General features: G+C 45.2%; 1 protein-coding gene across 4 annotated transcripts in view; it reads left to right on the top strand.

The window, feature by feature from the left end:
* The window catches only part of il1rapl1 (interleukin 1 receptor accessory protein like 1), a 1,149,188-nt gene that overhangs the window by 145,719 nt on the left and 986,055 nt on the right, over positions 1–17,414 (top strand). For all 4 annotated transcript variants that reach the window (XM_062977208.1, XM_062977207.1, XM_062977210.1 and 1 more), the window contains exon 2: positions 17,131–17,236. In XM_062977208.1, coding sequence (XP_062833278.1) covers positions 17,155–17,236 — 82 coding nt within the window. In that variant the 5' untranslated portion in view covers positions 17,131–17,154. The remainder of the gene's footprint in view (positions 1–17,130; positions 17,237–17,414) is intronic.

The following is a 17,414-nucleotide window of genomic DNA, read 5'->3' as shown; positions in this document are numbered from 1 at the left end:
CCTGGTTTGGAAGTCTTATTTCCTGTTTCATTGGGTTGTCTTTACTTTGAAAGTCATTGTTCTAGTTCAGAAACTTTGTTTTTGTGGCTGAAACTTTGTTAAATTGGTGGACTCAGGAAACCATAATGCACTACACCAGGAGTCCCCAAACTAAGGGCCGTGGGGCAGATGCGGCCCTCCAATGCCATTGACCTGGCCCCTGTCCTAAACTTTACACTTAGGGTTGACTTAAGTCTGAAATGACTTGAAGGCACACAACAACAACAATCCTAATATTGGACTATTTCACCACAGTCTGGCCCCTCAACAGTCTGAGGGACTATGAACCCCTGCACTACATTACACCATGGTCTCTCTCTCTCTCTCTCTCTCTCTTTTTATGAATGCTCCCATGAGAAAATGTATGGGTGAACTACAATTCCCAAAAGTCTTGGGTCAACCATCCAAAACCCCCCTAGGATTCACAGCTGGTGTGTGCCAAGCTTGGTCCAGATCCATCACTTTTCTTCTTATCCCAGATTATCTGCAGAGAGAACTCATATAATCCAGTTTAAATCAGATAATCTGAAACTAGATCCTGGGATATTGGTTTAAAGTGCCCCAATAGCAAGCAGCCAAGCACTCCAGCACACCCAGACCTCTCCCCGCTCGTTCTGCAAAGCGGATTAAAGCGGCCCATTGCAAGCAGCAGCCAAGCACTCCAGCACACCCAGACCTCTCCCCGCTCGTTCTCCAAAGCGGATTAAAGTGGCCCATTGCAAGCAGCAGCCAAGCACTCCAGCACACCCAGACCTCTCCCCGCTCGTTCTCCAAAGCGGATTAAAGCGGCCCATTGCAAGCAGCAGCCAAGCACTCCAGCACACCCAGACCTCTCCCCGCTCATTCTCCAAAGTGGATTAAAGCGGCCCATTGCAAGCAGCAGCCAAGCACTCCAGCACACCCAGACCTCTCCCCGCTCGTTCTCCAAGGCGGATTAAAGCGGCCCATTGCAAGCAACAGCCAAGCACTCCAGCACACCCTGTCACGACCCAGGCTGCAGAGCACCAATAACCATACACAGAGGCCAGAATCTATCTAATATCTTTATTGTAGGAATATATAAAGTTAATAAAAACAAGTGTAGAAAATAGTCCAGAATTAGGCCTTTCAGGAAAGGTCAGAATTAGTCCAAAAAAGCAATGTCCAATAAGAAATATTAAGGTCCAAAGTTGTAATCCAATAACCGAAACACTCACTTTGCCAAGCAAAGTGAGGGGAGATGACAAGGTCCTTTAGTCCATGAAACTTGAGCGAGGCTAGGAAATAACTTGATACTTGAAACAAGGCTTGAACGTGGAACAAGGTAACTAAGAACAAGAACAAGGTCCGTGGAATAACTTGATAAATCCGTGGAACAAGGCAAGGATTGATCCTGGGAAACAAGGCAAAGTCCGTAGATAAACAAAGGCTGGGAAGCAAGGCGAAGGCTGGATAGCTAGGCAAGGCTTGAGCAGGAGCGAGGCTTGAATCGGAGCGCGCTGTCCAGACACAACTCGCTCCGTAGGCTGACGAATTGACTCCGCGAAGTTACTACGCGGGTAAAACACCTAAATAGAGTCTAGCTTTCCCGCCGAATCAGTTCTCTGGGAATCAGAACCGAAAGCTAACTCTGAGACCAGATGTGAGACTCCCCAAAGATTCTCACGAGAAGCAGTCTTAATTGGCCACATTCTTAGCTGCAATCCTCGCACTCCTGCGCGAAGCTGAATCCAAACTTCTCTGTTGTTTACAAAACTCCCGGCGCAAGAATACGGGAGAAGTAGGCTCTGGGCTTGTTTGACATACTTCTGGGAGACAACTTTCTTGCAGGTGCAAGGTTCCCAGATCTGCCTGGGAAAGATCTGGCTGAGAGGAATCCAGTTCAGACTGGGAAGGTAAAAAACCCAAGTTTTCATCTTCATCAGGAATTACAATGTCCTGAGCAGGACTACAAGGCCCATGGGTCATCACACTATCCCCCTCCTCAAGGCCCCTCCCAAACTGGGGCCCTCTCCCCGAGGCGCGAGGTCGTGGTTTGGTGGGATAGGTCTGATGAAAGCGACGGGTTAGATCAGGAGCATGGACTGTGGAGGCGTCTTCCCAAGAGCGTTCCTCAGGGCCAAAACCCACCCAGTCAATGAGATATTGTAGGCGGCGGCGGTGAAAGCGAGAATCCAAAATGTCCTCAACCTCGAACTCCTCCTCCCCATTCATCAAAACAGGAGGGGGGGCCGGTTGGTCTGTATCAGGTCGCACACCATCCGCCGGAAGGAGCAGGGAACGGTGAAACACTGGGTGAATGCGCATTGAACGCGGAAGTTGGAGTTTGAAAGTCACGGGGTTTAATTGCGCCACCACTGGATAGGGACCAATGAAACGGGCATCTAACTTCCGGCAAGGGCGGTGGGAGGGCAGAAAGCGAGTGGACAGGAAAACCCGATCTCCTACCTTGATTTCGGGGCCCGGCTGGCGATGTTTGTCAGCGTGGCGTTTATAGTCCTCCTTGGCTTGGTCCAGTTGCTGGAGCAAAAGTTGTTGCACCGCTGTGAGTTCCTGCAGCCAATCCTCTGCTGCGGGAACCTCTGAAGTTTCAATGACAGGGGGGAAGAAACGTGGATGGAAGCCGTAGTTTGCAAAGAACGGCGTTTCTTTTGTAGAAGCTTGAACTCCATTGTTGTAGGCAAACTCAGACAGTGGTAACAGAGAAGCCCAATTGTCCTGTTGATAGTTTACATAACAGCGAAGATACTGCTCCAAAGTGGCATTGGTGCGCTCCGTTTGCCCATCTGTTTGGGGATGATGAGCTGAAGATAAGCGAGAGTCTATGCCCAATAGTTTTTGTAGTGCCTTCCAAAAACGAGAGGTGAATTGAGATCCACGGTCTGTGACTAAACTCTTGGGCAATCCATGTAGTCTGAAAACATGTTGAAGAAATAGATCCGCAGTTTCCTTGGCCGTGGGGAGGCCTTCGCAGGGAATGAAATGGGCTAACTTGGTGAATAGGTCCACCACCACTAAGATCGTGGTGAATCCACAGGAAAGTGGTAGGTCAGTGATGAAATCCGCGGAAATTATTTCCCATGGGCGAGATGGGGTAGGAAGGGGGTGTAAAAGCCCTGAGGGCTTCTCCCTTCGTATCTTGGAGCGCTGGCATACTGGGCAGGTGTTGACATATTTTTCCACATCCTTGCGGATCTTGGGCCACCAAAAATCCCTTAGGATCAAATGCATAGTTTTAAATAGTCCGAAGTGTCCTGCTGGTTTGCAGTCATGACACAGACGAAGCGCTTTTTCCCTGCCCGGTCCGGGTGGGATATAAACATGATTTCTATAGCAGAGCAGCCCATCTTTAAGCGAAAAGGGGAAATGCAGACCTTGGCGAAGTTGGTCCTGCGCCCAGGCATCTGCTTGCTGACTAGCCCTGATTTCTTGAGCACAGATGGGTCCTGGAGTAGGGGAAGTTGAACCAATGGGAATGGATTTGGTGTTCCCCACCGTGAGCGTGGCAAAGTTCTCAGGTTGTAGCAGTTGGGATTCAAAGGTCTCCTTGCGTCCTGCAGCGTATTCCGGTTTACGTGACAGGGCGTCTGCTTGCTTGGTTTGGGCTGGGGTCACATAATGGATCTGGAAGTTGAAACGTTCAAAGAATAAAGCCCAACGTTGCTGCCTCTGATTTAGTTTGCGGGCAGTTCTTAGATGTTCTAGATTACGATGATCAGTGTGGACTTCAATGGGAAATTTGGCCCCTTCTAGCCAATGTCTCCAAGTTTCAAAGGCTGCCTTTATGGCCAGTAGTTCTTTTTCCCAAATGGTGTAATTCCTCTCTGGTGTGGTTAGTTGACGAGAATAAAAGGCACAGGGGTGGAGGTGATCTCCCACCGGTTGTAAGAGTACAGCCCCAATAGCCACATCAGAGGCGTCCGCTTGCACCACAAAAGGGGTTTCAGGATTTGGGTGCTGTAGAATTGGCTGGGAGGTGAATAGTTTCTTTAGTTGCTGGAACCCTTTCTCTGCTTGATCAGTCCAGCGGAAAGGCTGCTTTCCACGGATGCAGCTAGTGATGGGGTCGGACCAGCGGGCAAAATCTGGAATGAACTTGCGGTAGTAGTTCGCGAACCCCAAGAAACGCTGCACCTCTTTCTTGTTAGTTGGCGCCCGCCATTCCAATACTGCTGAAACTTTGGCTGGATCCATGGAAAGCCCTAGAGGCGAGATGCGGTAACCAAGGAAATCTACCTCTTGTAGATCAAAAGCGCATTTTTCCAGCTTGGCATAAAGTCCATGATCCCGCAATCGTTGTAACACCATTTTGACGTGGTTCTCATGTTCTGATTGTGATCTGGAAAACACCAAAAAATCGTCCAGGTAGATTATCAAGAACCTGTCTAGATAGTCCTGAAAAATGTCATTGACAAAATGCTGGAACGTTGCGGGGGCTCCGCATAAACCGAAATTCATAACTCGGGACTCAAATAATCCGAATTTGGTCTGGAAGGCGGTCTTCCACTCGTCCCCTTCCCTGATGCGAACTAAGTTGTAAGCCCCCCGAAGATCCAGCTTGGTGTAAACCTTGGCTCCTCGAAGCCGATCCAGTAGATCCGAGATTAAGGGCAGGGGATAGCTGTTCCGCTTGGTGATATTGTTCAATGCTCTGTAGTCCACCACCAAGCGTAGTTCCCCTGACTTCTTCTTCACAAACATCACTGGGGAGGCGGCTGGGGATTGAGAGGGTCTGATGAATCCCTTGCGAAGGTTTGTCTCTAGGAATTCCCTGAGAGCTTCTTGCTCTGGTTCAGTCAGGGAGTAGAGATGCCCTCGCGGGATCGGGGCCCCCTCCACCAAGTCAATGGCACAGTCATAAGGTCTATGTGGGGGTAATTTTTCGGCTTCTTTTTCATTGAATACATCCCAATACTCGGAGTACTTCTTTGGCAAGGTGATGATGGGTTCGGTGTCTGTGGCATGGCATACCTTGGCTACGAGGCAATGGTTTTGGCAGTACGGTGAAGCAAACTGCAGTTCTCTGTTGGACCAGGAGATGTTAGGGTCGTGGAGAGTCAGCCATGGAATTCCCAAAATCACAGGGAAATGGGGGACCTCGGTAACAAAGAAGGAAATCTCTTCCATATGTTCCCTTATCCACATCCTGGTGGGTTCCGACCACTGACTTACGGGGCCCGTCTTGAGGGGACGGCCGTCTATGGCTTGCACCACACGGGCATTCTTGAAATCATGATATTGTAATCCCAGAGAGTCGGCATACTCTCTATCGATGAAATTGTTGGTAGCTCCAGAGTCTATCATGGCGTGGATCATGACGGGTCCCCTTTTTGCTGACCATAATGTGACCACGAGAAGGAACAGGACCCCGGTTGGCGGCTCTTGGATGGATTTTTTGACCGGGTTGGCGAGCCTCTCTACACCCGGTCGTTGGCTTCCCCCGCCGGCTGTGTGCCAGTCGGCTCAGACGCCTTCGTCTCCGTGGAGGACGCCGCCGCAAGACGGGCGGCAGGCTTCCCTTTGGCTGGGCACTCTCTGGCGAAGTGGCCCCCGTTCCCGCAGTACCAGCAGAGGTTTAAGCGTTGACGACGGGCCTTCTCGGCGGCATCTAGTCTGGGACGCACATTGCCCAACTGCATCGGCACCTCCTCGCCTCCTCTGGGGTATGGGGTTGGCGGTGGGGGTCTCCACACCGGACGTGGCTGAACGCTGGCGGGAGCGGGGGGTTTTGCCCCGGCTCTACTGCCCTGGCCTCGAACCCACTGTTTCCTGTTGGCAATCATGACTTCAGCCCGTAAACATTGATCAATGAGTGCCTCGAGGGTCTGGGGAGGATCCACCTTGGAGATTTCTTCCAGCATTTCAATGTTGAGACCCTCCCGGAATTGTCCCCTGAGGGCTACATAGTTCCAGCCGGTGTTGTGGGCCAGCACTCGGAACTCGGCTATATACTGAGACATAGGTCTGTCTCCTTGGAAAAGGCGACGGAGTTTGTGACCGGCTGCCTCCAAATTGTCCTCGATTCCCCAAGTCTCCTTGAGGTGGTCCAAGAAGTGTTGCGCTGATCTTAGGTGTGGAGAGGCTTGGTCGAACAGTGCCGTCGCCCAGCTGGCCGCTGGCCCGTCTAGAAGACTGTAAACCCATGCCACTTTGATGTCTTCTTGGGGAAACTCGGCAGCACGGGCCTCCAGATAAGCTTGACATTGGCGACGGAAGACATGAACCTTAGAAGCTTCTCCAGTAAACTTGGTTGGCAACGCCATGGCCGGAAGACGAACACCGCGTTCCTTCAAACCCCTTATTTCTCCATCCTGTGCATTGAGCTTATCACGGATTCGGTCCACCTCTTCCTTGTCGATGGTGTAGGTAATCGGCTGGCCGCTCGGCCCAGGTACGACTCCGGTAGACATTCTGGCCGAGGTTAATTGGTGCTTAGGGTGGCGGAGTCAAACTGTCACGACCCAGGCTGCAGAGCACCAATAACCATACACAGAGGCCAGAATCTATCTAATATCTTTATTGTAGGAATATATAAAGTTAATAAAAACAAGTGTAGAAAATAGTCCAGAATTAGGCCTTTCAGGAAAGGTCAGAATTAGTCCAAAAAAGCAATGTCCAATAAGAAATATTAAGGTCCAAAGTTGTAATCCAATAACCGAAACACTCACTTTGCCAAGCAAAGTGAGGGGAGATGACAAGGTCCTTTAGTCCATGAAACTTGAGCGAGGCTAGGAAATAACTTGATACTTGAAACAAGGCTTGAACGTGGAACAAGGTAACTAAGAACAAGAACAAGGTCCGTGGAATAACTTGATAAATCCGTGGAACAAGGCAAGGATTGATCCTGGGAAACAAGGCAAAGTCCGTAGATAAACAAAGGCTGGGAAGCAAGGCGAAGGCTGGATAGCTAGGCAAGGCTTGAGCAGGAGCGAGGCTTGAATCGGAGCGCGCTGTCCAGACACAACTCGCTCCGTAGGCTGACGAATTGACTCCGCGAAGTTACTACGCGGGTAAAACACCTAAATAGAGTCTAGCTTTCCCGCCGAAGCAGTTCTCTGGGAATCAGAACCGAAAGCTAACTCTGAGACCAGATGTGAGACTCCCCAAAGATTCTCACGAGAAGCAGTCTTAATTGGCCACATTCTTAGCTGCAATCCTCGCACTCCTGCGCGAAGCTGAATCCAAACTTCTCTGTTGTTTACAAAACTCCCGGCGCAAGAATACGGGAGAAGTAGGCTCTGGGCTTGTTTGACATACTTCTGGGAGACAACTTTCTTGCAGGTGCAAGGTTCCCAGATCTGCCTGGGAAAGATCTGGCTGAGAGGAATCCAGTTCAGACTGGGAAGGTAAAAAACCCAAGTTTTCATCTTCATCAGGAATTACAATGTCCTGAGCAGGACTACAAGGCCCATGGGTCATCACACACCCAGACCTCTTCCCGCTCGTTCTCCAAAGCGGATTAAAGCGGCCCATTGCAAGCAGCAGCCAAGCACTCCAGCACACCCAGACCTCTCCCCGCTCGTTCTCCAAAGCGGATTAAAGCGGCCCATTGCAAGCAACAGCCAAGCACTCCAGCACACCCAGACCTCTCCCCGCTCGTTCTCCAAAGAGGATTAAAGCGGCCCATTGCAAGCAGCAGCCAAGCACTCCAGCACAACCAGACCTCTCCCTGCTCGTTCTCCAGAGCGGATTAAAGTGGCCCATTGCAAGCAGCCAAGCACTCCAGCACACCCAGACCTCTCCCCGCTCGTTCTGCAAAGCGGATTAAAGCGGCCCATTGCAAGCAGCAGCCAAGCACTCCAGCACACCCAGACCTCTCCCCGCTCGTTCTCCAAAGCGGATTAAAGCGGCCCATTGCAAGCAGCAGCCAAGCACTCCAGCACACCCAGACCTCTCCCCGCTCATTCTTCAAAGTGGATTAAAGCGGCCCATTGCAAGCAGCAGCCAAGCACTCCAGCACACCCAGACCTCTCCCCGCTCGTTCTCCAAGGCGGATTAAAGCGGCCCATTGCAAGCAACAGCCAAGCACTCCAGCACACCCAGACCTCTTCCCGCTCGTTCTCCAAAGCGGATTAAAGCGGCCCATTGCAAGCAACAGCCAAGCACTCCAGCACACCCAGACCTCTCCCCGCTCGTTCTCCAAAGCGGATTAAAGCGGCCCATTGCAAGCAACAGCCAAGCACTCCAGCACACCCAGACCTCTCCCCGCTCGTTCTCCAAAGCCGATTAAAGTGGCCCATTGCAAGCAGCAGCCAAGCACTCCAGCACACCCAGACCTCTCCCTGCTCGTTCTCCAGAGCGGATTAAAGTGGCCCATTGCAAGCAGCCAAGCACTCCAGCACACCCAGACCTCTCCCCACTCGTTCTGCAAAGCAGATTAAAGCGCCCCATAAGCAGTCAAGTAGTCCAGGAGCCCTTTGCAAATGCTTGCCCCCTCCGAAACATTCGATACCATTCGAAAAATTGGCAATCAAGGGTTCGATATCGTGGTATACATACGACAGGATAACCTTTTTCTAAACACAGTTCAAAAGTGACAAAACATACGAATTGGATACAACATCAGAAGGATTCGAATTTTTTGCCCAACCCTAGTAATTAGGTTAATCACATGTGCTTAAATTGAAAAAAATAATAACATGAGTGGATAGATTTATTGTTCTGAAACCTGGCAGGCTTGCTGTCCTGCTTATATTATATCACTGGGCCACAATTTAAGGGGATACAACCTTCAAAAAAATTAGTTGAAAATATCTTTAAAACTTCCTTAAGATCATAGATAAACAAATCTTTTATAAACTTTGCAGGATAGATTTTTTTCAGCAGTTGAACAGGCAATTGGGATTTTGGTGCAGATTGAACCTGAACATTACATAAAGAATGCATTCTGATAAAAACATCTTGTTGCTATCCTGTCATACAGACCTTTATCTTATGGGCAGTTGGCTTTGCTAACTAATGCTTAAGGCCCTTGCAGTTGTCGTGCTACAACTACCAAATGATGGACACCTTACACTACTGTATATGACATCTTTTACTATATGTGCTCATCTCACCAGAAATGTGTAAAGTTAGAGCCTCATAACTAGACACAATTCAGGTCAGGTTCTGATTTGATTGTGCATCACTATCTCATCAAATATATCATAATCATGACCCCAAAGCAAACAGTTAAACAAAAGGCAATGTTGTCAAAGATGTGTGGTGTCATGCATTATTGTGGCATGATAGGAATATATTCAGTGGTTTCTATGATCTTTTCTTATTGATGGATTCTTAACATTTCCAGGGCAATTCAGTCCCACACATAAGGAAGTCAAGCAAAAACACCCCCTTGTCATTCCTGAAGACACAGCCTTCCATGCTGGATTTTGAATTTCTTTGGTTTAGGGGAGATGGAGTGCTGCCACTCCATGGACTGATTCTTGGTATCTGGGTCATTCCCTATTCTTATCGCCACTTCAAACATTAATAAAAATGGAGTTCAAATATTGCCAAGCATTCAGAACATGAACATAGCCTACTCTTTTTAAAATTACCTGTATCTTGATGAGGAACCCACTTGGCACACACTGTTTTGTATCCAATGTTGTAGGTAATCTGCTCAACAGCATTGTGCCAGCAGCCAAGTTCCTCCCAGAGCCGGCCCTAGGTATTTTTCAAGTGTAGGCGAACAGAATTTTGGCGCCCCCCCCCAAACCAATCACTGAAAAATAAAAGCGTTGGATAAGTGAAAATGTTGGATAATAAGGAAGGATTAAGGAAAAGCCTATTAAACATCAAATTACATTATGATTTTACAAATTAAGCACCAAAACATCATGTTTTACAACAAATCAATAGAAAAAGCAGTTCAATACATGGTAATGTTATTTGCGAATTTAGCACTAAACATTGAACAGGGATATAGAGCAGTGTGGACTTAGATAACCCAGATAGCCCTCAGTATTTAAAAAAATCTCTAAAATCAGGACAATAATTAAACAACAACACTCTGAAAACAGAAGAAATCCAGACAGTAAACAATCAGGGACAGCTAACACCTCCCAAAAAAAGATTCTTCCAGGCAAGAAGAAGCCAGGCCTTGAAGCCACGGGGCCATTAAATGCTAATCAAGGTGATTAATTACAACATTCACACCTGCTTCAAAGAAGACTTCTTTCTCCCACCCTGGACTTTCTACAGATATATAAACCCGACATACCTAGCTTCCAAGTTCCCACAGACCTCACAATCTCTGAAGGTCCCAAAGGTGGGCTCACGTGGTGTGAAGGCGGGCCCGCGCTGGCCGGAAGGCCCAGCACGGGCAGTGGGAGGCCCAGCGCGGCCGCCAGGAGACCTGAAGGAGAAGGAGGCGGAGAGTGGCGCCCTCCTCCCAGGACGATGGTGCCCCCGGGTCGATGGCGCCACAGGCAAATGCCTAGTTCGCCTTATGGTTGGACCGCCTCTGCTTCCTCCACAATCTTTGTGGCAGTATACTGGTTTGAATCTTATTATTTGACCTGTCTTGGCTTTCACTTGTGACTCCTGTCAATGGCCTTCCACTATGTGGTTTGTCTTGAGTACTGCTTTTGAGTTGTTTACACCTTTTCACCAATCTTTACATGTTACTCACATCAGTTGCTACCTCGCCATGCAAATTTTGATGTCAACAGCAGTACATCCTTCTTTGGTCATGGCTATTTTTTGTTCCTGCCTCATATCCATGGTTATCCACTCAAAAATGTCAGTCAGTAAGAATTATTCCATCTAGTGATCTAATAGCATCACATTTACATTCATAGCTTGAGAGAAAAGGGCACATAGGCATAAAACTCTCATACTGTATAAAAATATATATTCCAAACAATGTGAGATTTCTTTTGAGGAGAATATTAATGATCATGATATATTCCACTTTGTCAAATCCAGTCATCAAATCCTAGTAATATGCAAATTAATCTGTTTTAATGGTCATACCATTTCTTATATGATTTCATTGTACTCCATCCCTGATCACACTGTATCCTCTCACAATGTCCCCCTCCATTGCTTATTACATTCCCTCATTTGTATCATTACCTCTTACTCCTTGATTGTTCTTATATCTACAAAATAGTCTTCCTTGGTTTTTACACATCATGGTTTTTCTGTCACTCTCCCCTCGTTTCCTTACTTTACTACCTGCCTCACAATGTGCCCTTTTGTGGCTTCTGTCTTATGATATGATGCTGTGAAAAAAAAACATGTTACAGGAAACATTCTTTTCCTGTTATTATTTGTTATACTTGTCTTTCTATGTACTTTTTGGATAATAATGATAACAATGATTTTATTCATTTATATCCTGCCTTTCTCTCAATAATATGATTTCAGGTAGTTTAAAAAGATATAAATTAAAAACAATGCAAAACTTCATTACAAACATATTAAAATAAAAGTTACTTTCAAGGCAATTAAGCAGTTTATAAGTTAAAAACATGAGAATTCATTAAAATAATTATAATAATAACTTTATTCTTATACACCACCACCATCTTCCCAAAGGGACTCGGGTGGTTTACATATGGGACAATATGCCCACAGACACAAATACAAAAATAATCCATCAAAGCAAAAACACAATTAAAATTAAAAAAAACATAGTTAAAAATAACAATTCAGATAAAAGCACATCAGAGGGCCAGGTATTGGATGAAGTGCAGAGAACAAAATATTATGAAACCTAGGGACTGGGCACTTATAACTAGGGAGTAGGCATTATCAAATGCAAGCTGAAACATCCTGGTTTTCAAATCCCTGCAAAAGGATGACAATGTAGGGGCTTGATTAACTTCCCTTGGGAATTCCAAAGTCAGGGGGCCACCACTGAGAAGGCCTTCACCCTTGTCCCCACCAACTGTGCTTGTATATACACAAACAATAAAAGAGCACAACACATTACTCAAAGTCCAACACAGTCAATTTCTAAGAGTCTGAAGCACAAAAATGTTTTAACTTGTTGGACGGGGAGCAAAGATGGCATCATTCCAGTCTCTCTAAGAAAGGAGTTATGAAGTCTGATAAGAGCCACCCAGAAGGCCCTTTCTTTTTTCCTAACAAATGAGACTTAGAAGTGGATGGGATAGAAAGAACAGCTTCTCTGAAAGAGCATAGGACCCAAATGAACTCATAACAGGAGTCAGGACATGGAGCAATGGGTTCAAATAACAGAGTAGGAAATTCCACCTGAACATCAGGAATAACTTCCTGACTGTAAGAGCTACAACAGTGGAACTCTCTGTCTCAAAGTGTGGTGGAAGCTCATTCTTTGGAGACTTAAACAGAGGCTGGATGGCCATCAGTCTAGGGTACTTTGTGCTTTTCTTTCATGACAAAGGGTTGGACTGGATAGCCCATGTGGTCTCTTCCAACTCTATGATTCTATATGGTCTTTCAAATACCTTGGTTGTAAGCAGGCATGTAGCTGGGGGGGGGGGGCTTGAGGGGCTTCAGTCCCCACCCCGAAATTCTCAGGGTGGTCCACGAGAAGGCCTTACATTTATTATTTAAACTGTTATGTTTATTCATATCATGATCTGATCACCATGCTCAATATATCCCATATGTATGGGGGTATTGGGATAACAATACAAAAGGTTTGCTAGGGTAGACCTTCTCCCACACAGACTCAGCCCCCCCCCAAACCAAAATCCCAGCCCCTCCCGAAACAAAATCCTGGCTACGGGCCTGGTTGTAAGTTACTTTTTTTCTGTTGGCGCTGTTGAAACTAAACATTGGAATGATAGTTATCTTAAAAGAAAAAAAATCATGACACAGATTTATTTATGTTTTATTTTAACACTTTTCATGTAACATTTACTGACTAGAATCACATCAGAATCAGATCAAGAGAGAGCTCTCATATTCATCCAAAAATAACAAGAAGCAGAGCTACAAAATCAAAAGGGACAAAAAGAAGCAAAAACTTAGGAAAAGGAAGCAGTTGGTCTCCACCACCAATGGAAATACAGTTCTTTTCTACTTTTGGCACCCCAATAGATGGAACAAAGAGCAAACAGAGAGAACCTTTGGACAAAGCAGAAAAAACTGTTCGAAAGACTGTTCATAAGAAAGAGAGGCGGCTGTCTAGCTATCCAAAGCCAGTTGTTCGGAAGAAGATGCTATAACTTTTATTTTTTAATGTGTAATATATACCAGAATAGTGTGGAATATGAAGAAATAATCATCTAATTTGGAAGATAATTTATATCAATTATTGTAAAATTTCAGAAAACTAAAGGTCTTCAATAAGTAACTCCATATGGAGTGTGATTTCTTCAATCAATGCAGTTTTTCTATTTTATAAGACACTTCATACATTTATACAGATTTAATTATTTTCAACATGTACTGCAAAAATCCAAGAGAAGAATAAGTGAGAGGTATAGAATTTGGTTAAATTCTGTCATCTGATCAGCCAGGGGTATAGAATATTTAAACCATTAAAAGATAGAAGAGAGCCAATATAGTGTAGTGGTTTGAGCATTGGATTATGACACTGGAGATTATGGTTCAAACTTCCACTCAGCCATGGGAGCAACCTGATCTGGGTTTAACTGAACAATCCAATAGTTGGTCACTATTATCTAGCCATTTACTAGGATATCAACCCAGGCTAGTCCCATCCAAGTTCCAGGTCCTTATAAGTGTGAGCAAAAACAGCCTCAAGAGTAACTTCCCTTCCATCCACAGGTCCCATAACCTTTAGATGCCATTCTAGAGCCTTATTCATCACCAAAAAGAGTGCCTAAGTGCACTCCCTTGCTACCTGCCAAATGACAGTCCATTGATAGACATCACCCTGAGACAATGCTCAATCCTTCAGAGACAGTATGGGCAGACAAAATACCACAAGTAAAGGGAAGAACATTCTGGCCCAGTCCCAAAACAATCAGAAAACGCTCATTGCATTGATGGTGGGAGGGTGGACAACACTACAATAATCCAAAGGGGCATGTGAAGGGGCAGCTAGTCTTAAATAGCTCATGATTCTTCTCCAACACATGAAACATTTTGTCACCTTGTACCACAGACAAAGCGTCTTGATCTCTAACCATGGACACCATCAAAACAGTAATTTTTCCCAAAGTGCCCTTTGCCTTGCTTGTCAAGATACAAATCTTTCCCTACTGGCTGGAAGCAAGGCAATTTAGGCGGCAAGGAAGGCAAGACAAGCAAGCAAGCACACCAGGCAGGAGAGACAGCAGCAGCAAACCAGCCAGCCAGCAGCACCGAAGGACACACCCAAAATGGGAGCTTTGGGGGCAGTCACCCCATAAATAGCCTGGCAACATCACTGTTTTCTTGGGCTCGGATTGGCCCAAACACCACCTCCTCCTCCTCTTCCTCCTCCTCTGAGGCATGCAGAATGACTCCTGGGGCTGCATGAGGGAAGCCACGTGGCCCAAAAACCAAACAAAGAAACTGTAATCATGTAACTTTCTCTTTCGTTTCACCCCTTCTTTAATTCAAAAAGGGGTCTTTTGTTTTGTGCCATCCGAATGGACGGTACGAAATGAAAACTCAAAATAAACAATTGAGACAAATACCGGGCCCATGACTACCAGAGATAAGAAGTTTTGTGACAAAAGAATAGATTTTTTTATTGTGAAGAGGACAGCAGAGTAAGGGTAAGAAGCATTCTATTTTCAATTTCCCAACTTTTCTATCTCCTTTGTTTCAAAACAGTACATTTGCTTTATCCTTTTGTTTTACAAAAGAAATGTTCTTTCTCTCCCTTTTTTGACAGAATAGAAAATTAGACAGCAAGGAAAGACAAAGATGTAAGATGTTAAAAATGCTCCTGTTCACTCTTTACCCCTTCCCATTCCTTATATATTTGCAATAAAATTATATGGGAGAAAAAGAAAGAAAGTAGCCCTGTTAAAATCTCAGTAGTTAGTGAGTGAATGAATATCCTATCAATTAAATTTTATAGCTTGGGTGCTCTTTTTGTCTTTTCTGATACAAGCCTTCTGTCTAAGCATCTGCTATGGCAATACATTATAGATATCTAATCTATTTCCTTTTGAAACAGACAATGTTCTCCTCAGCATGCTGGCCAAAATGAGTCTCTGTGCTCCAGCCAGCCAGACCTTATCTCCTAATCTTAAAAGTGTTGTATGAAAGACTGTTGCTCTTTTTGGGAACATTTGTGAGGCTCATACAGAGTAAAGAGCCAAGGCTCTCTAGTATCTCTAAGACTGAAGATATCAGCATTAGGATTTCCTGCCTCATTACTAAGCGCAGTGACTGAAAAATAGAATTTTAGTTAGGGTAGCATATTGTTCAGGCCTGCAGTCTAATGCAGCAACATAGTGTGACATAGCTTTAGTTGCATCAGTTCTGCCTCACCTCTGCAAAACAGGCTTTAATTTATATCCTGGGAAGTGCATACAAATCCTGAATGCAAATGTATAGTGTTGAGTATTTCAATGAAACAGAATTATTTTTTTTCTATAACAGCTTTGTATTTTTCCTACTAACATCTAACTCTGTAAGTCTTTCTTTCAAAAACTATCCAGCATTGTTGGCAAGTGGTGGTGGAAAGAGAACTCTGCTACCTTACAAGATTTTCTTCTGTACCTCTAAGAAATGTGAATTAAACTTCTCTGTTGAATGTGTGAATTTTTAAAGCAAAAATCTGCAGGCATTCACGATATACAGGAATGATTATGTAAATGGAAAAATTGGGATCAGATCACATCTAAATATCTGTTCAAAGCCTGCAATTGCATCTTCTCTAATAAATTATTTATATGTCCAATTTTCTACATGCAGATTTTAAGTAGGCAGTCTATGTACCATGTATGTAGATACTTTGTATGCAGAGAAGTAGGTGTAATCCCAATACTTACTTTTTTCAAGTATGAATGTTTACATTTAGGGAACATCTATAGAAAAAGAGTTCAATGGTTCGATTTAGTGCAGAAATGCTCCAGGCCTCAATATGGATTTCCAGAGGAAAATATCAGAATTCAGAGGTTCACCAGCTCTGTATTTCTAATACAGTTTTCCCTCACTTAGCACGGGGGTTACATTCCAGGACCACCTGTGATAAGTGAAAATCCATGAAGTAGGGACACTATTTCTATTTTAATATTTATGCATTTTTAAAAATAATTAGGTGGCCTTTCTCCCCCTTGCAAGCCCTGGGGTGCCAGTGAAACCTTCCCTAGCAACACGGTGGGGCCCTTGCTGTGTGCCTGCCATGTTACTCTGGCTGCCTCTGCTCCTGCAGCCAGGGAAGAAGGAACGCTGCTCTGGCTTGGTGAATGAGTGAGCAAGGAAGGGTGGGTGAGAGAGTGAGAGAGTGAGGGTGGGCAGCAGCGGCAGCAGGAGCCTGGAAGAGGTGGATAGGCTCCTTCTGCCACTGCTCCAGCTGGGCCATGCCGGGAAATGTGGAGGACTCGGAAGAGGGGGCGGGACTTGTGAAGGGGCTGGAGGGGCATTCCTTCTTCCCTGGCTGTAGGAGCAGAGGCAGCCAGAGCAACATGGTGGGCACAAAGCAGGGGGGGGGGGGAAGCAGCAATTGGGTAAATAAATAAATAAATAAATAATTTTCCCGTGAAGCAGTGTGTCCACGATAAGCGAACTGCGAAATAGGGGGGAACACTGTAGATAATTACACAGGAATATGTTTTTTCACCCAATATGAGGAATAGCCTAAAAAACCCCATTTTTTTTCCTTTGGGGTGGGCACATCTGGATGATGTACTGAAGGCTTACACAGTCAGAGCCATAGACTGACCCGAATAGTTTAATTTCCACATTACAGAAGACTGCTCACTAAAATATTCATGCCAAATTGTGGGATACAAACCAGCACAGAGCCTTGGATGCCAAAGCCCATTGATTTCAATGTGGTCAAGCACACTTAATGCTTGATGTAATTTTTCTTCATTTTTGTTAATGAGAGCAATGAGTTTGATGTTGATTCTTTTGGAACTTTTTAAAATAGACAGAATATTACCACAGGGGGCAAACTGCTTCTGTCATCTCAAAGTCTTTTTTTTATTTTGGTTTAATTTTTAAAATGGTATTTCTGCAAAAACAAAACTTTATATGATAGATTATTTCTTTCTGTTTTAGGGAACAGACTTGGAGAACTGGAAGATGAAAGCTCCTATTCCTCACTTAATCCTCTTGTATGCTACTCTTGTTCAGAGTTTGAAGGTTGTGACCAAAAGAGGCTCAGGTAAGAAGACTCTTTCTTTTTTTCATTGGGTATAGTAATACCACTGTGATGATACACATCAAGTATGCCTCAGCTTTAAAAGCAATGCAAAAATAGTACTGTAAGAAGGAAAAGCCCAGGTTGCCATGCACAGAGGACTTGCTTGTGTGCCATTGTGTCAAGAGAATAGGTGAGGAAG

The sequence above is a fragment of the Anolis carolinensis genome, chromosome 3, assembly GCF_035594765.1.
Source record: "Anolis carolinensis isolate JA03-04 chromosome 3, rAnoCar3.1.pri, whole genome shotgun sequence".
NCBI classification, from domain to species: domain Eukaryota; kingdom Metazoa; phylum Chordata; class Lepidosauria; order Squamata; family Dactyloidae; genus Anolis; species Anolis carolinensis.
The sequence above is the reverse complement of the archived record's forward strand: the minus strand, read 5'-3'. Positions and strand labels throughout refer to the sequence as shown.